We start from the raw sequence: 19669 nt of genomic DNA, 5'->3' as shown, positions 1-19669 counted from the left end.
ACACTAGTGCCCACGGAGAAGCCAATATCCCACTTCCACCTCCTCATGCCCGGAGAATCACACAAAGGCTCAAGGTTTCATCCAACCAATTTGGATACGTTTTTACTATTTGACACAATCAAAGCCGGTGGCTTCTCATCTTTAAGTCCTGTTTCTCATACAGTCATTAGAGTGTTGGTTATATAGTGACTCCCAAAGCTCCACCAGGAATATCTCGGGCTTTTGGAGAACCCATGAAAGGGGTCTCTTCATTCTGGGAGCCAGCTGGTAAATAAAATACGTGTGATGTTCTTGTATATTCTGCTAGAATAAATGTCTGAAACCTGACTCCGATTCTCACTCTGGAACGCTCTTCATGAAGATGGGTACGACTTTCCATTTCCAGCCTGGCAGAGAAAAAGTAGGAGGCACAAGGTAGACTAGTGGGCAAGAAGGAGCTGTACCCTCTAAGTAAACTGAGGCCAGGCTTCCTGCATTGGCTAAATCAAACTTAGCACCCTATCACCCAGGGACAAATGGCCAACCTTGCCCAGCTCTGGTGCCCTATGTCCAATTATAGAGAGAGAGACAAGCTTGGCTAGATGTTGCACATCACAGTATTGTTTGGGTTACTTGGCTATATCTGGAACCCTGTCCCATGGGTGTTTTGCTTCCAAACGTCTGGGAATAAAGAGAAAAACATGCTTAGACCCTAGGCATAGCCAGTCAACCTTTTCTATACCAAGTTTGTTTCCTTATCTCCTGGGGAAATTGGGCTACCAAATCCCTGGAGCCCTATTCAACTAGCAGTTAGGCCGGTTATACATAGGCATTATGGTTGAACTTGATGGACGTATGTCTTTTTTCAACCCAACTTACTATGTTACTATTCCCAGGCTATAGAGAGATAACTTTCAGGCTGGTATGTCTGATTTAGCCAATCTTGGCCCAGGAGAAAAGGACCAACTATGAATAAAATAGACATACCAGCCTGTTCTCTGGGCAATGCTGTCCATCTTTGGCTATGCCCAGCTTGACATCCTAACTGCTGGGTGTAGAAAGTGGAGCTTGGCTAGGGGTAGCCTATACTCTTGGCATAGACAAACAACCCTGATACATTATCTTCATTGGCTCAATCTGGCCTGAATCCATGTCCCTTGGGTATAGAGAGCCAACTTTGACTAGATCTGGTCTGGCACCCTATCTTCTGGGCATAGAAAGCATGGAGGGGTGAACATCACAGATATCAGTCCACTGTTCATTGATAGGATAGCGTGGAAGCAACGAATTATAGGGAAGGTCGGCACTTGTAGCCACATGCCAAACGTATGAGCCCTTGATGAAGAAGATGGTCTTGTGGCTAAAAGAGAAATACACAGCGTCCAAATTTCCTTTAGGGTGGTCACCACTTTTAACTGCAGGAAACTCATCCTCAATGGCTTGTGGGTACCCAGGAAGCACCTTCTGACTCTCTACCCCAAATGCTGTTACCTGAGATGGAGAACAAATAAGAGGGAGTTGGATAAGAAAAAGGAAAGAAAGAATCAAAGGAGGATACAGCATCATGGTCTGGGGGGGCTTCGGTCAAGGCAGGAGAATTTAAAATGTGCACGGACCACAGAAATTTGTTCTCGCCCCCTAGCCCCCCCAAGTCTCACCCCCATGTCTCCCCAAGTCTCGCCCCCTAGTATCCCCAAGTCTCACCCCCTTGTCTTCCCAAGTCTCGCTCCCTTGTGTCCCCAAGTCTCGCTCCCTTGTCTCCCCAAGTCTCGCCCCCTAGTCTCCCCAAGTCTCACCCCCTTGTCTTCCCAAGTCTCGCTCCCTTGTCTCCCCAAGTCTCACTCCCTTGTCTTCCCAAGTTTCGCCCCCTTGTCTCCCCAAGTCTCACCCCCTTGTCTCCCCAATTCTTGCTCCCTAGTCTCCCCAAGTCTCGCCCCCTTGTCTCCCCAATTCTTGCTCCCTAGTCTCCCCAAGTCTCGCCCCCTTGTCTCCCCAAGTCTCGCCCCCTAGTCTCCCCAAGCCCGCCCCCTAGTCTCCACAAGGGGTGTGGATTGGGGATAGTAAAGCGCAGGTGCGTGTGTTTACACTAGTGCCCACGGAGAAGCCAATATCCCACTTCCACCTCCTTGTGCCCAGAGAATCACACAAAGGCTCAAGGTTTCATCCAACCAGTTTGGATACGTTTTTACTATTTGACACAATCAAAGCCGGTGGCTTCTCATCTTTAAGCGGTAGTCCTGTTTCTCATTCAGTCATTAGAGTGTTGGTTATATGGGGATTCCCAAAGCTCCACCAGGAATATCTCAGGCTTTTTGAGAACCCATGAAAGGGGTCTCTTCAAAAAGCGAGGGAGGGAGCCGAACAGGGAGGGAGCCATACTGCCATTAACCCTGTCCTGCCCATACTGCCACTATGCTTGAGTGATTAACGCTCTGCAGTTGGATATATGGGGCACTCTAATAGGTTTTCATAATTGTTTCTAAAAGAAAAAATGTGGGGTTCAGGGAGCAATCTCCTCATATTCTTTCTAAAGCTTTTTCCTAAATACTGTAGTCATTACTTAGGGGACTCATTTCTTCTTAGATTTGGAGCCATTCTGGTGGGCCTCGGGACTGCCCTTGTGTCATTGTTCCCTGATTGCAACACAGACCCAACTGATCCAGAAATGGTTTGTCCACCTATGGTGCTAGGAGACTCATAGAACACTTATTGAGGTTAGATCAGACTGAACTCATGGAACTGGGTTTTTGTATCTTCCTCCATCTCCCCCAGCCTGTACAGCCCTGGAGTGGCAATCCGTGGGTTCAGGCAAATGCCAGGGGGGCTTCTGTAAGATAGACAGTCAGTGGGGGGCTGTTTGGGCCTATTGTGAATCCCAGTCTGGGCCTGTCCCAACCACTTCCAAGTCTCCATGCGTCGGTGCCGCTACAGATAAACTGTCTGTATTGGAAATGACTGTTGCACTGATGCCCACAATCCTCTACTGTTACTAGGAGAGTATGGACAGTTGTGTTACCAACCCACCTACAGACCCCCATATTTTTTTGGTTTGGGTTTTTTACACCAAAACCCGATTTTGTCATTAATTATTATGAAACAAAACCACAACAAATGCGAATGGAAGACTATTCCATGTCAATGACAGGTGCCCCTTTTACAACTGGAACATCTTTCGCTTCATGGTTTTAGAGTTTTTCAGGTCTTTTTGACGTTTGTTTTTTGTACGACAAGATCAAAAAGTCACGGTTTTCGAGCGACAAAATGAAAAGTTGCAGTTTTCAAATTTTTTTCCATGTCTTTTTCCTTCGTACTTTTGCAATTCTGACCTTTTATTATCTATTATCTATTATCTATTATTATCTTTTATGAATGACCAGATATTCATGGGTTTCATGGAAATGGAATTTAGTTATGGTTTCAAAAAACTCTAAAACCACAAAAATCTGAATGCTGATAAATGGGCCTAACAACCCCACATTATGGGTTAGATGCTTTAACTACACAGAGAGAAGCTTGGGAAGCCCCCATAACTCATCACCCAATACTCACATTCCTCCCATGGAAGAAGTAGATGTTGTGATCTCTCTGATCATAGAAAACTGTGTCTATGGGGCCACCGATTCCTGGGAACCCCTCTGAGATGAGCCGAGGGTAGATGTGTCCCTCTGGGTCCTGCCTGTAGGCCCTGTCATTTTGGTCATCGTACCGCCAGTATAGTTTGCCTGTGGGGGAGGGAAATAACGGGTGTGATGATATTTCTCATGAGCTAAGACTGGGAGTAGGGTACCATGGGGGGCAGGAAATAGAGAGGAGGCAAGAGACAACCAAAATGCTTATTATTAAAGAAAACTGGAGGAGTTGCCATCCTTGACTCTGCTATGGGCAAATATTTAGCTCATCAAATCCAACCAAATTTAGCCCACACAGAGCCAATCACACCATCAGAGCTGAAAGGGTGGAAAATCCCTTGAACAGAGGGGAACTTCATATTAACTCCAATAGGAATGCCTGAATGCCCTGGAATGTAAGAGGATATGGGGTCCATCCTCAGGCCTTCTGCTAAAGAAGCCATCTTCAGTCTTGGAGAGGGGCAGACCATCAAGGTCCTGGAAGACTTTTGGGTGAGGTCCTACTTAAAAGAAAATTGTGCCCAAATATTTGCTTGCATTGCAGAAGGTAATCTGTAGGATGAAGTCCAGTTGAGGTCAGGCTGAGGTTGGGTCAGGTTAGACTAGACAAAATAATGTCAGGCAAACAATAAAAGCAGCTGCTCAGCCACAAACCTTCTAGCACAATATGATAGTATGGTCCATATAGGGCTAAATTAGACCTGGACGGTATTTATAGGCTGAACAGTGTGCCAAATATGGACTCAACAGTAGCAGTTTGCCCTGGATTCTCCTAGTTTTTTAATCAGAAACCATTTTGATTGCCTCCACCTTTTGGCAAAGCCAAATATTAAATGAGAATATTTAGGAATCACAGTTATTTCATGCTGTATCTTTTATTTAGTGTTTCAGGCCCAAGTCCCCTTTCTTAAGCACCTGATAGGCCGGAAAACCTTCTGCAGGGAAGAAATGAAATCCCTCTAGTGCTTGGGCTTCGGCTACCACCAACAGAACCCATCTATTTGGGAATTCACCCCACATGGCACATAGCAGTGAAGATTGGGCTTGGGCCAGAACCCATGTATTTGGGAATGCACCCCTCATGGCACATAGCAGTGAAGATTAGGCTTGGGCCAGAACCCATGTATTTGGGAATGCACCCCTCATGGCACATAGCAGTGAAGATTGGGCTTGGGCCAGAACCCATCTATTTGGGAATTCACCCCACATGGCACATAGCAGTGAAGATTGGGCTTGGGCCAGAACCCATGTATTTGGGAATGCACCCCTCATGGCACATAGCAGTGAAGATTAGGCTTGGGCCAGAACCCATGTATTTGGGAATGCACCCCTCATGGCACATAGCAGTGAAGATTGGGCTTGGGCCAGAACCCATGTATTTGGGAATGCACCCCTCATGGCACATAGCAGTGAAGATTGGGCTTAGGCCAGAACCCATGTATTTGGGAATGCACCCCTCATGGCACATAGCAGTGAAGATTGGGCTTGGGCCAGAACCCATGCATTTGGGAATGCACCCCTCATGGCACATAGCAGTAAAGATTAGGCTTGGGCCAGAACCCATGTATTTGGGAATACCCCTCCATGGCACATAGCAGTGAAGATTGGGCTTGGGCCAGAACCCATGTATTTGGGAATGCACCCCTCATGGCACATAGCAGTGAAGATTAGGCTTGGGCCAGAACCCATGTATTTGGGAATGCACCCCTCATGGCACATAGCAGTAAAGATTAGGCTTGGGCCAGAACCCATGTATTTGGGAATGCACCCCCCATGGCACATAGCAGTGAAGATTGGGCTTGGGCCAGAACCCATGTATTTGGGAATGCACCCCCCATGGCACATAGCAGTGAAGATTGGGCTTGGGCCAGAACCCATGTATTTGGGAATGCACCCCTCATGGCACATAGCAGTGAAGATTGGGCTTGGGCCAGAACCCATGTATTTGGGAATGCACCCCTCATGGCACATAGCAGTGAAGATTGGGCTTGGGCCAGAACCCATGCATTTGGGAATGCACCCCACGTGGCACATAGCAGTGAAGATTGGGCTTGGGCTAGAACCCATGTATTTGGGAATGCACCCCTCATGGCACATAGCAGTAAAGATTGGGCTTGGGCCAGAACCCATGTATTTGGGAATGCACCCCTCATGGCACATAGCAGTGAAGATTGGGCTTGGGCCAGAACCCATGTATTTGGGAATACCCCTCCATGGCACATGGCAGTGAAGATTGGGCTTGGGCCAGAACCCATGCATTTGGGAATACCCCTCCATAGCACATAGCAGTGAAGATTGGGCTTGGGCCAGAACCCATGTATTTGGGAATGCACCCCTCATGGCACATAGCAGTGAAGATTGGGCTTGGGCCAGAACCCATGTATTTGGGAATGCACCCCTCATGGCACATAGCAGTGAAGATTAGGCTTGGGCCAGAACCCATGCATTTGGGAATACCCCACTATGGCACATAGCAGTAAAGATTGGGCTTGGGCCACCACCAACAGAACCCATGTATTTGGGAATTCACCCCCCATGGCACATAGCAGTGATGATTGGGCTTGGGCCAGAACCCATGTATTTGGGAATTCACCCCCCATGGCACATAGCAGTGATGATTGGGCTTGGGCCAGAACCCATGTATTTGGGAATGCACCCCACGTGGCACATAGCAGTGAAGATTCAGACACAACAGGTTGGTACCTTTGAAGAAGAAGGTGAACCTTTTATTCCTAGTCCAGAAGTGCAGGAAAGCATCAATGTCAGCATGAGGGATTCCTTCCCATCCCACCTTCAGCTCTTGGGGGTAGCCATACCATGTACGGTTACTGCTGTTCTCATACCGCCAGTACCAGCTACGCCGGAAAAAATAGGTGTTGTAATGAGACACCTGGTGGCCCAGATCATCTGGTTCCTGATGGACCCAGTCAAACACTGTACTGAACCTCCCTGAGCATTTTCCTTTAACATAAACAGAAGTTGGAAAAATTACTAAAATGATTTAATCGTCACACTACCAACTCTATCACCATGAGCGCTACAGTCTCTACTGATAGGTCCATCACTGCCTCCTATAATAGGGACACTATCACCTCCAGTGAGATAAGCGCTACAGTCTCTACTGATAGGTCCATCACTGCCTCTTGTACCAGGTGCGCTACAGCCTCCAGTGAGATAAGCGCTACAGTCTCTACTGATAGGTCCATCACTGCCTCTTGTAACAGGTGCGCTACAGCCTCCAGTGAGATAAGCGCTACAGTCTCTACTGATAGGTCCATAACTGCCTCTTATAATACAGACTCAAGCTCTATAGCCTCTACTGATAGGTCCATCACTGCCTCCTATAATAGGGACACTATCACCTCCAGTGAGATAAGCGCTACAGTCTCTACTGATAGGTCCATCACTGCCTCTTATAATACAGACTCAAGCTCTATAGCCTCTACTGATAGGTCCATCACTGCCTCTTGTAACAGGTGCGCTACAGCCTCCAGTGAGATAAGCGCTACAGTCTCTACTGATAGGTCCATCCCTGACTCTTGTAACAGGTGCGCTACAGCCTCCAGTGAGATAAGCGCTACAGTCTCTACTGATAGGTCCATCCCTGACTCTTGTAACAGGTGCGCTACAGCCTCCAGTGAGATAAGCGCTACAGTCTCTACTGATAGGTCCATCCCTGACTCTTGTAACAGGTGCGCTACAGCCTCCAGTGAGATAAGCGCTACAGTCTCTACTGATAGGTCCATCCCTGACTCTTGTAACAGGTGCGCTACAGCCTCCAGTGAGAAAAGTTCTATAGCCTCTACTGATAGGTCCATCACTGACTCTTGTAACAGGTGCACTACAGCCTCCAGTGAGATATGCTCTATAGCCTCTACTGATAGGTCCATCACTGACTCTTGTAACAGGTGCGCTACAGCCTCCAGTGAGATAAGCTCTATAGCCTCTACTGATAGGTCCATCACTGACTCTTGTAACAGGTGCGCTACAGCCTCCAGTGAGATATGCTATATAGCCTCTACTGATAGGTCCATAACTGCCTCTTATAATACAGACTCAAGCTCTATAGCCTCTACTGATAGGTCCATAACTGCCTCTTATAATACAGACTCAAGCTCTATAGCCTCTACTGATAGGTCCATAACTGCCTCTTATAATACAGACTCAAGCTCTATAGCCTCTACTGATAGGTCCATCACTGACTCTTGTAACAGGTGCGCTACAGCCTCCAGTGAGGTAAGCTCTATAGCCTCTACTGATAGGTCCATCTCTGCTCATTTAATAGGTTCCCATTAAGGTTCCTCTTATGACAGGCCCTACAGTCATATCCAAGCTACTGCTGATATATGAGCTACTTCTTCCACTGTTATGTTCTCTACGGTCAATTCTCCAATGTGAGAACAAGCAGAATGCAACAGTATATGTAGGATATCACCCACCATAAATCTTCTGTATTGCCCTCCGGTCGGTCCAGCCTAGCTCCATCTTTCCATTGGCTGGAATATAATTTGGCTGCATAACAGATCCCAGGTGATTCATATGACTGAGACCAAGAACATGACCAATCTCATGAACTGCCACCTATAGGAACCACAGAACAACAGAATGTGACAGGGACCTTATATTGTAAGCTCACTGGGGCAGGGACTGATGGGAATGGGATAGGGACCTTAGATTGTAAGCTCACTGGGGCAGGGGCTGATGGGAATGGGATAGGGACCTTAGATTGTAAGCTCACTGGGGCAGGGACTGATGGGAATGGGATAGGGACCTTATATTGTAAGCTCACTGGGGCAGGGACTGATGGGAATGGGATAGGGACCTTAGATTGTAAGCTCACTGGGGCAGGGGCTGATGGGAATGGGATAGGGACCTTAGATTGTAAGCTCACTGGGGCAGGGACTGATGGGAATGGGAAAGGGACCTTAGATTGTAAGCTCACTGGAGAAGGGGCTGATGGGAATGGGATAGGGACCTTAGATTGTAAGCTCACTGGGGCAGGGACTGATGGGAATGGGATAGGGACCTTAGATTGTAAGCTCACTGGGGCAGGGACTGATGGGAATGGGATAGGGACCTTAGATTGTAAGCTCACTGGGGCAGGGGCTGATGGGAATGTGATAGGGACCTTAGATTGTAAGCTCACTGGGGCAGGGGCTGATGGGAATGTGATAGGGACCTTAGATTGTAAGCTCACTGGGGCAGGGGCTGATGGGAATGTGATAGGGACCTTAGATTGTAAGCTCACTGGGGCAGGGGCTGATGGGAATGTGATAGGGACCTTAGATTGTAAGCTCACTGGGGCAGGGACTGATGGGAATGGGATAGGGACCTTAGATTGTAAGCTCACTAGGGCAGGGACTGATGGGAATGGGATAGGGACCTTAGATTGTAAGCTCACTGGGGCAGGGGCTGATGGGAATGTGATAGGGACCTTAGATTGTAAGCTCACTGGGGCAGGGACTGATGGGAATGGGATAGGGACCTTAGATTGTAAGCTCACTAGGGCAGGGACTGATGGGAATGGGATAGGGACCTTAGATTGTAAGCTCACTGGGGCAGGGGATGATGGGAATGGGATAGGGACCTTAGATTGTAAGCTCACTGGGGCAGGGACTGATGGGAATGGGATAGGGACCTTAGATTGTAAGCTCACTGGAGCAGGGGCTGATGGGAATGGGATAGGGACCTTAGAGTGTAAGCTCACTGGGGCAGGGACTGATGGGAATGGGATAGGGACCTTAGATTGTAAGCTCACTGGGGCAGGGACTGATGGGAATGGGATAGGGACCTTAGATTGTAAGCTCACTGGGGCAGGGGCTGATGGGAATGTGATAGGGACCTTAGACTGTAAGCTCACTGGGGCAGGGACTGATGGGAATGGGATAGGGACCTTAGATTGTAAGCTCACTGGAGCAGGGGCTGATGGGAATGGGATAGGGACCTTAGAGTGTAAGCTCACTGGGGCAGGGACTGATGGGAATGGGATAGGGACCTTAGATTGTAAGCTCACTGGGGCAGGGACTGATGGGAATGGGATAGGGACCTTAGATTGTAAGCTCACTGGGGCAGGGACTGATGGGAATGGGATAGGGACATTAGATTGTAAGCTCACTGGGGCAGGGACTGATGGGAATGGGATAGGGACATTAGATTGTAAGCTCACTGGGGCAGGGGCTGATGGGAATGGGATAGGGACCTTAGATTGTAAGCTCACTGGGGCAGGGACTGATGGGAATGGGATAGGGACCTTAGATTGTAAGCTCACTGGGGCAGGGACTGATGGGAATGGGATAGGGACATTAGATTGTAAGCTCACTGGGGCAGGGACTGATGGGAATGGGATAGGAACCTTAGATTGTAAGCTCACTGGGGCAGGGGCTGATGGGAATGGGATAGGGACCTTAGATTGTAAGCTCACTGGGGCATGTGATAGAATGTTGCCGTGTCTGTGCCGATTCTGGCCAATCCAGATACAGATACAACTCAAGGAGGGGGATCCAGTGGGGTCCAAATGAGATTCAGGATAATAATCCAATGGGTCCCCCTTAACCCCAAGCAGGTTGATCCCCTCAAACCCTCTGATCCCATGGGGTCCCACTCACCTTAAGGAGGCTGATCCCATGCTCGCTGTTTGGGGGGACAAAGTGTTCGTCGTCATTAAAGTGGATATCACCGAGTTGCCAGGCGTGAGCGAACTCTCTGCCCATATCATCGAACAGCTGGGAGCAGCCCAAGTGCCGGCCTGTGGGGGGAGATGATTGGTTTATAGGTGAATAAAATCTCCTACATGAACTTTCCAGCAGGGGAATGACTGGTTATTATAGAGTCACATCAGCTGTTTGTATTGGGATCTATTTACTGACTGATATGAGCGGCTCCTACATGAACTTTCCAGCAGGGGAATGACTGGTTATTATAGAGTCACATCAGCTGTTTGTATTGGGATCTATTTAGTGACTGATATGAGCGGCTCCTACATGAACTTTCCAGCAGGGGAATGACTGGTTATTATAGAGTCACATCGGCTGTTTGTATTGGGATCTATTTACTGACTGATATGAGCGGCTCCTACATGAACTTTCCAGCAGGGGAATGACTGGTTATTATAGAGTCACATCGGCTGTTTGTATTGGGATCTATTTACTGACTGATATGAGCGGCTCCTACATGAACTTTCCAGCAGGGGAATGACTGGTTATTATAGAGTCCCATCAGCTGTTTGTATTGGGATCTATTTACTGACTGATATGAGCGGCTCCTACATGAACTTTCCAGCAGGGGAATGACTGGTTATTATAGAGTCACATCAGCTGTTTGTATTGGGATCTATTTACTGACTGATATGAGCGGCTCCTACATGAACTTTCCAGCAGGGGAATGACTGGTTATTATAGAGTCACATCAGCTGTTTGTATTGGGATCTATTTACTGACTGATATGAGCGGCTCCTACATGAACTTTCCAGCAGGGGAATGACTGGTTATTATAGAGTCACATCGGCTGTTTGTATTGGGATCTATTTACTGACTGATATGAGCGGCTCCTACATGAACTTTCCAGCAGGGGAATGACTGGTTATTATAGAGTCACATGGGCTGTTTGTATTGGGATCTATTTACTGACTGATATGAGCGGCTCCTACATGAACTTTCCAGCAGGGGAATGACTGGTTATTATAGAGTCACATCAGCTGTTTGTATTGGGATCTATTTAGTGACTGATATGAGCGGCTCCTACATGAACTTTCCAGCAGGGGAATGACTGGTTATTATAGAGTCACATCGGCTGTTTGTATTGGGATCTATTTACTGACTGATATGAGCGGCTCCTACATGAACTTTCCAGCAGGGGAATGACTGGTTATTATAGAGTCACATCGGCTGTTTGTATTGGGATCTATTTACTGACTGATATGAGCGGCTCCTACATGAACTTTCCAGCAGGGGAATGACTGGTTATTATAGAGTCACATCGGCTGTTTGTATTGGGATCTATTTACTGAATGATATGAGCGGCTCCTACATGAACTTTCCAGCAGGGGAATGACTGGTTATTATAGAGTCACATCAGCTGTTTGTATTGGGATCTATTTACTGAATGATATGAGCGGCTCCTACATGAACTTTCCAGCAGGGGAATGACTGGTTATTATAGCGTCACATCAGCTGTTTGTATTGGGATCTATTTACTGACTGATATGAGCGGCTCCTACATGAACTTTCCAGCAGGGGAATGACTGGTTATTATAGAGTCACATCGGCTGTTTGTATTGGGATCTATTTACTGAATGATATGAGCGGCTCCTACATGAACTTTCCAGCAGGGGAATGACTGGTTATTATAGAGTCACATCGGCTGTTTGTATTGGGATCTATTTACTGACTGATATGAGCGGCTCCTACATGAACTTTCCAGCAGGGGAATGACTGCTTATTATAGAGTCACATCAGCTGTTTGTATTGGGATCTATTTACTGAATGATATGAGCGGCTCCTACATGAACTTTCCAGCAGGGGAATGACTGGTTATTATAGAGTCACATGGGCTGTTTGTATTGGGATCTATTTACTGACTGATATGAGCGGCTCCTACATGAACTTTCCAGCAGGGGAATGACCGGTTATTATAGAGTCACATCGGCTGTTTGTATTGGGATCTATTTACTGACTGATATGAGAGGCTCCTACATGAACTTTCCAGCAGGGGAATGACTGGTTATTATAGAGTCACATCGGCTGTTTGTATTGGGATCTATTTACTGAATGATATGAGCGGCTCCTACATGAACTTTCCAGCAGGGGAATGACTGGTTATTATAGAGTCACATCAGCTGTTTGTATTGGGATCTACTTACTGAATGATATGAGCGGCTCCTACATGAACTTTCCAGCAGGGGAATGACTGGTTATTATAGAGTCCCATCAGCTGTTTGTATTGGGATCTATTTACTGACTGATATGAGCGGCTCCTACATGAACTTTCCAGCAGGGGAATGACTGGTTATTATAGAGTCACATCAGCTGTTTGTATTGGGATCTATTTACTGACTGATATGAGCGGCTCCTACATGAACTTTCCAGCAGGGGAATGACTGGTTATTATAGAGTCACATCAGCTGTTTGTATTGGGATCTATTTAGTGACTGATATGAGCAGCTCCTACATGAACTTTCCAGCAGGGGAATGACTGGTTATTATAGAGTCACATCAGCTGTTTGTATTGGGATCTATTTACTGAATGATATGAGCGGCTCCTACATGAACTTTCCAGCAGGGGAATGACTGGTTATTATAGAGTCACATCAGCTGTTTGTATTGGGATCTATTTACTGAATGATATGAGCGGCTCCTACATGAACTTTCCAGCAGGGGAATGACTGGTTATTATAGAGTCACATCAGCTGTTTGTATTGGGATCTATTTACTGAATGATATGAGCGGCTCCTACATGAACTTTCCAGCAGGGGAATGACTGGTTATTATAGAGTCACATCAGCTGTTTGTATTGGGATCTATTTACTGAATGATATGAGCGGCTCCTACATGAACTTTCCAGCAGGGGAATGACTGGTTATTATAGAGTCACATCAGCTGTTTGTATTGGGATCTATTTACTGACTGATATGAGCGGCTCCTACATGAACTTTCCAGCAGGGGAATGACTGGTTATTATAGAGTCACATCAGCTGTTTGTATTGGGATCTATTTACTGACTGATATGAGCGGCTCCTACATCAACTTTCCAGCAGGGGAATGACTGGTAATTATAGAGTCACATCAGCTGTTTGTATTGGGATCTATTTACTGAATGATATGAGCGGCTCCTACATGAACTTTCCAGCAGGGGAATGACTGGTTATTATAGAGTCACATCAGCTGTTTGTATTGGGATCTATTTACTGAATGATATGAGCGGCTCCTACATGAACTTTCCAGCAGGGGAATGACTGGTTATTATAGAGTCACATCAGCTGTTTGTATTGGGATCTATTTACTGAATGATATGAGCGGCTCCTACATGAACTTTCCAGCAGGGGGATGACTGGTTATTATAGAGTCACATCGGCTGTTTGTATTGGGATCTATTTACTGAATGATATGAGCGGCTCCTACATGAACTTTCCAGCAGGGGAATGACTGGTTATTATAGAGTCACATGGGCTGTTTGTATTGGGATCTATTTACTGACTGATATGAGCGGCTCCTACATGAACTTTCCAGCAGGGGAATGACTGGTTATTATAGAGTCACATCAGCTGTTTGTATTGGGATCTACTTACTGATTGATATGAGCGGCTCCTACATGAACTTTCCAGCAGGGGAATGACTGGTTATTATAGAGTCACATCAGCTGTTTGTATTGGGATCTATTTACTGACTGATATGAGCGGCTCCTACATGAACTTTCCAGCAGGGGAATGACTGGTTATTATAGAGTCACATCAGCTGTTTGTATTGGGATCTATTTACTGACTGATATGAGCGGCTCCTACATGAACTTTCCAGCAGGGGAATGACTGGTTATTATAGAGTCACATCAGCTGTTTGTATTGGGATCTATTTACTGACTGATATGAGCGGCTCCTACATGAACTTTCCAGCAGGGGAATGACTGGTTATTATAGAGTCACATCAGCTGTTTGTATTGGGATCTATTTACTGAATGATATGAGGGAACCCCATAACCTGACTGCCCTTACAGTAAAGTCCCCTTTCCAGCTGCCCCCCAATACTCTGTGTGGTACTGTATGACATATCCCCCCACACTGCCCCTAATGCCATGGGGTTACATTTGGAAACAAGGAGCCTGTGAGTGACAGAAAAGAGACAGCCCAGTACTCACGTGTCCCAAAGCCCAGTTTGATGTCAATAAGTTGGGCAGGAGAAGACAGGTCCTCCTGGAAGTTGAGAGGCACCACCTCACTCCACATGCGGAAGGCGAGGCGCAGAATGTAACGTTGCTGCTCTTTGGACAACCACACACTGTAGCCCTCTCCCAGAAGCCTCCACTTCAGAGTGAGCTTGGAGAAGGCTGCTCTCTTAGCCCCAGCCTTTAGCAGCTGGCTGCGCTTCCTCCTGACCTGGCGCTTTGCTGGAAGGCCCAACGCTTGCCCTCTTTCTTGGTACTCCTCTGCGCTCTCCTCATATGTGTCCCTGTTTTCTTCTGCGCTCTCGCTGTTGATGGACAGGGTGGTGGACCCATTCTCCTCAGGATCCTCTGGCTGGGCCCCCACACCCTCGGGCACTCTGTGGTCAGGAACTCCACACCGTGGCACATTCATGGCCATTATGGTGGCAGCATCCAGCCTCCCTGTCACCTCTAGCTTGTTGGCCTCCTGGAACCTGCGTAGGGCTCCATTGAATCTGGGGTTTAATGTCAGCTCCAGGTCTGTGGGGGAAACACTGTCAAATGGAGTCTTCTCCAGATGTTCCTGGTGGGGCCTGTCTGGGTGGATCACATTCTCCTCAGTAGGAGGTGGATTTCCATGGAGCGGTTGGGACTCCCAGTTTACCGGCTCTACCCAACCGTATTTCCAAAGATATCTCTGTAGGAACCGAAGGCAAGGAGACCATGAATAAGAACTGCAGGGAACCATTTATGTGCCGTTCCAGCATTTCCTTTGGGACACAAAGCTGCCATTGGGCCCCGGCACACAGCCCAGCAAGCAGCACTCCCCCGGCGCACAGCCCAGCAAGCAGCACTCCCCCGGCACACAGCCCAGCAAGCAGTACTCCCCCGGCACACAGCCCAGCAAGCAGTACTCCCCTGGCGCACAGCCCAGCAAGCAGCACTCCCCCGGCACACAGCCCAGAAAGCAGCACTCCCCCGGCACACAGCCCAGCAAGCAGCACTCCCCCGGCACACAGCCCAGCAAGCAGCACTCCCCCGGCACACAGCCCAGCAAGCAGCACTCCCCCGGCACACAGCCCAGCAAGCAGCACTCCCCCGGCACACAGCCCAGCAAGCAGCACTCCCCCGGCACACAGCCCAGAAAGCAGCACTCCCCCGGCACACAGCCCAGCAAGCAGCACTCCCCCGGCACACAGCCCAGCAAGCAGCACTCCCCCGGCACACAGCCCAGCAAGCAGCACTCCCCCGGCACACAGCCCGGCAAGCAGCACTCCCCCGGCACACAGCCCGGCAAGCAGCACTCCCCCGGCGCACAGCCCAGCAAGCAGCACTCCCCCGGCGCACAGCCCAGCAAGCAGCACTCCCCCGGCGCACAGCCCAGCAAGCAGCACTCCCCCGGCGCACAGCCCAGCAAGCAGCACTCCCCCGGCGCACAGCCCAGCAAGCAGCACTCCCCCGGCGCACAGCCCAGCAAGCAGCACTCCCCCGGCACACAGCCCAGCAAGCAGCACTCCCCCGGCACCACAGCCCAGCAAGCAGTACTCCCCCGGCACACAGCCCAGCAAGCAGCACTCCCCCGGCACACAGCCCAGCAAGCAGCACTCCCCCGGCACACAGCCCAGCAAGCAGCACTCCCCCGGCACACAGCCCAGCAAGCAGCACTCCCCCGGCACACAGCCAATCAGTGCCCAGCTTACAGGGCAAATGAGTGGAAAGAAAATGCAGACGAATGAGCACGTTGCCAAATTCTGCAGAACACAAAATCCTGGAGGAAAGAAAGTGTTTATTAGTGTCTGTGTGGCACGTGCCCAGTCCCAGTATGTGGATGTGCCCAGTCCCAGTATGTGGATGTGCCCAGTCCCAGTATGTGGATGTGCCCAGTCCCAGTATGTGGATGTGCCCAGTCCCAGTATGTGGATGTGCCCAGTCCCAGTATGTGGATGTGCCAGTACCAGTATGTGGATGTGCCCAGTCCCAGTATGTGGATGTGCCCAGTACCAGTATGTGGATGTGCCCAGTACCAGTATGTGGATGTGCCCAGTCCCAGTATGTGGATGTGCCCAGTACCAGTATGTGGATGTGCCCAGTCCCAGTATGTGGATGTGCCCAGTACCAGTATGTGGATGTGCCCAGTCCCAGTATGTGGATGTGCCCAGTACAGAGATGCCCAGTATAGAGATGCCCAGTACAGAGATGCCCAGTATAGAGATGCCCAATACAGAGATGCCCAGTACAGAGATGCCCAGTACAGAGATGCCCAGTATAGAGATGCCCAGTATAGAGATGCCCAGTACAGAGATGCCCAGTATAGAGATGTCCAGTACAGAGATGCCCAGTACAGAGATGCCCAGTACAGAGATGCCCAGTATAGAGATGCCCAATACAGAGATGCCCAGTACAGAGATGCCCAGTACAGAGATGCCCAGTATAGAGATGCCCAGTACAGAGATGCCCAGTATGTGGATGTGCCCAGTATAGAGATGCCCAGTATAGAGATGCCCAGTACAGAGATGCCCAGTACAGAGATGCCCAGTATGTGGATGTGCCCAGTATAGAGATGCCCAGTATAGAGATGCCCAGTATAGAGATGCCCAGTATGTGGATGTGCCCAGTATAGAGATGCCCAGTATAGAGATGCCCAGTATAGAGATGCCCAGTACAGAGATGCCCAGTATAGAGATGCCCAGTATAGAGATGCCCAGTACAGAGATACCCAGTATAGAGATGCCCAGTACAGAGATGCCCAGTATAGAGATGCCCAGTACAGAGATGCCCAGTATGTGGATGTGCCCAGTATAGAGATGCCCAGTATAGAGATGCCCAGTACAGAGATGCCCAGTATAGAGATGCCCAGTACAGAGATGCCCAGTATAGAGATGCCCAGTATAGAGATGCCCAGTATAGAGATGCCCAGTACAGAGATGCCCAGTATAGAGATGCCCAGTACAGAGATGCCCAGTATGTGGATGTGCCCAGTATAGAGATGCCCAGTACAGAGATGCCCAGTACAGAGATGCCCAGTACACAGATGCCCAGTACAGAGATGCCCAGTATAGAGATGCCCAGTACAGAGATGCCCAGTACACAGATGCCCAGTACACAGATGCCCAGTACAGAGATGCCCAGTACAGAGATGCCCAGTATAGAGATGCCCAGTATAGAGATGCCCAGTATAGAGATGCCCAGTACAGAGATGCCCAGTACAGAGATGCCCAGTATAGAGTTGCCCAGTATAGAGATGCCCAGTATAGAGATGCCCAGTATAGAGATGCCCAGTACAGAGATGCCCAGTATGTGGATGTGCCCAGTATAGAGATGCCCAGTATGTGGATGTGCCCAGTTTAGAGATGCCCAGTACAGAGATGCCCAGTATGTGGATGTGCCCAGTCCCAGTATGCGGATGTGCCCAGTATAGAGATGCCCAGTACAGAGATGCCCAGTACAGAGATGCCCAGTACAGAGATGCCCAGTACAGAGATGCCCAGTTTAGAGATGCCCAGTACAGAGATGCCCAGTATGTGGATGTGCCCAGTTCCAGTATGTGGATGTGCCCAGTATAGAGATGCCCAGTATGTGGATGTGCCCAGTACAGAGATGCCCAGTATGTGGATGTGCCCAGTATAGAGATGCCCAGTATGTGGATGTGCCCAGTATAGAGATGCCCAGTATAGAGATGCCCAGTATGTGGATGTGCCCAGTCCCAGTATGTGGATGTGCCCAGTACAGAGATGCCCAGTACAGAGATGCCCAGTACAGAGATGCCCAGTACAGAGATGCCCAGTATAGAGATGCCCAGTATGTGGATGTGCCCAGTTCCAGTATGTGGATGTGCCCAGTATAGAGATGCCCAGTATAGAGATGCCCAGTATGTGGATGTGCCCAGTACAGAGATGCCCAGTATGTGGATGTGCCCAGTATAGAGATGCCCAGTATGTGGATGTGCCCAGTATAGAGATGCCCAGTATGTGGATGTGCCCAGTATAGAGATGCCCAGTACAGAGATGCCCAGTACAGAGATGCCCAGTATGTGGATGTGCCCAGTTCCAGTACGTGGATGTGCCCAGTTTAGAGATGCCCAGTATGTGGATGTGCCCAGTACAGAGATGCCCAGTACAGAGATGCCCAGTACAGAGATGCCCAGTACAGAGATGCCCAGTATAGAGATGCCCAGTACAGAGATGCCCAGTATAGAGATGCCCAGTACAGAGATGCCCAGTATAGAGATGCCCAGTATGTGGATGTGCCCAGTATAGAGATGCCCAGTATGTGGATGTGCCCAGTATAGAGATGCCCAGTACAGAGATGCCCAGTATAGAGATGCCCAGTACAGAGATGCCCAGTATAGAGATGCCCAGTACAGAGATGCCCAGTATAGAGATGCCCAGTACAGAGAATGCCCAGTATAGAGATGCCCAGTACAGAGATGCCCAGTATAGAGGATGCCCAGTACAGATGCCCAGTACAGAGATGCCCAGTACAGAGATGCCCAGTACAGAGATGCCCAGTACAAGATGCCCAGTATAGAGATGCCCAGTACAGAGATGCCCAGTATAGAGATGCCAGTACAGAGATGCCCAGTATAGAGATGCCCAGTACAGAGATGCCCAGTATAGAGATGCCCAGTATAGAGATGCCCAGTATAGAGATGCCCAGTACAGAGATGCCCAGTACAGAGATGCCCAGTATAGAGATGCCCAGTACAGAGATGCCCAGTACAGAGATGCCCAGTATAGAGATGCCCAGTATAGAGATGCCCAGTACAGAGATGCCCAGTACAGAGATGCCCAGTACAGAGATGCCCAGTACAGAGATGCCCAGTACAGAGATGCCCAGTACAGAGATGCCCAGTATAGAGATGCCCAGTATGTGGATGTGCCCAGTATAGAGATGCCCAGTATGTGGATGTGCCCAGTATAGAGATGCCCAGTATGTGGATGTGCCCAGTATAGAGATGCCCAGTATGTGGATGTGCCCAGTATAGAGATGCCCAGTATGTGATGTGCCCAGTATAGAGATGCCCAGTACAGAGATGCCCAGTATAGAGATGCCCAGTACAGAGATGCCCAGTATAGAGATGCCCAGTACAGAGATGCCCAGTACAGAGATGCCCAGTATAGAGATGCCCAGTACAGAGATGCCCTCACTGCTGGAGACATCCCAACTAGATACTGGGGCAAAAGCAGGTAATGCCCCGTCTGCTCCTCAAT

The 19669-nt window shown here is 48.9% G+C and overlaps 1 protein-coding gene across 1 annotated transcript; it reads right to left on the bottom strand.

The window, feature by feature from the left end:
- Window positions 1-95: 95 nt before the first annotated feature.
- On the bottom strand, window positions 96-19618 carry LOC100493912 (matrix metalloproteinase-21). Its single transcript, XM_031895103.1, has 8 exons — window positions 19607-19618; window positions 15344-16210; window positions 14454-15156; window positions 10214-10353; window positions 8048-8189; window positions 6312-6569; window positions 3529-3701; window positions 96-1470 (listed from the first exon to the last, which is right to left on the bottom strand). The coding sequence occupies exons 1-8, from the start codon at window positions 19616-19618 to the stop codon at window positions 1180-1182; spliced, it is 2586 nt and encodes an 861-aa protein (XP_031750963.1). The 3' UTR covers window positions 96-1179.
- Between the last annotated feature and the right edge of the window lie 51 nt (window positions 19619-19669).

Source organism: Xenopus tropicalis, chromosome 1 (assembly GCF_000004195.4).
Source record: "Xenopus tropicalis strain Nigerian chromosome 1, UCB_Xtro_10.0, whole genome shotgun sequence".
Lineage (NCBI taxonomy): Eukaryota > Metazoa > Chordata > Amphibia > Anura > Pipidae > Xenopus > Xenopus tropicalis.
This window is presented reverse-complemented; position numbering and strand designations above follow the sequence as displayed.

What these genes read in the sequence shown, in the direction of transcription:
- LOC100493912 (XM_031895103.1), bottom strand. An exon ending in CTGGGCTGTGTGCCGGGGGA is followed by an intron (nt 15,157 to 15,343) that starts GTACTGCTTGCT and finishes CGGTTCCTACAG; the next exon opens with AGATATCTTTGGAAATACGG. An exon ending in GGCAATACAGAAGATTTATG is followed by an intron (nt 6,570 to 8,047) that starts GTGGGTGATATC and finishes TTTATGTTAAAG; the next exon opens with GAAAATGCTCAGGGAGGTTC.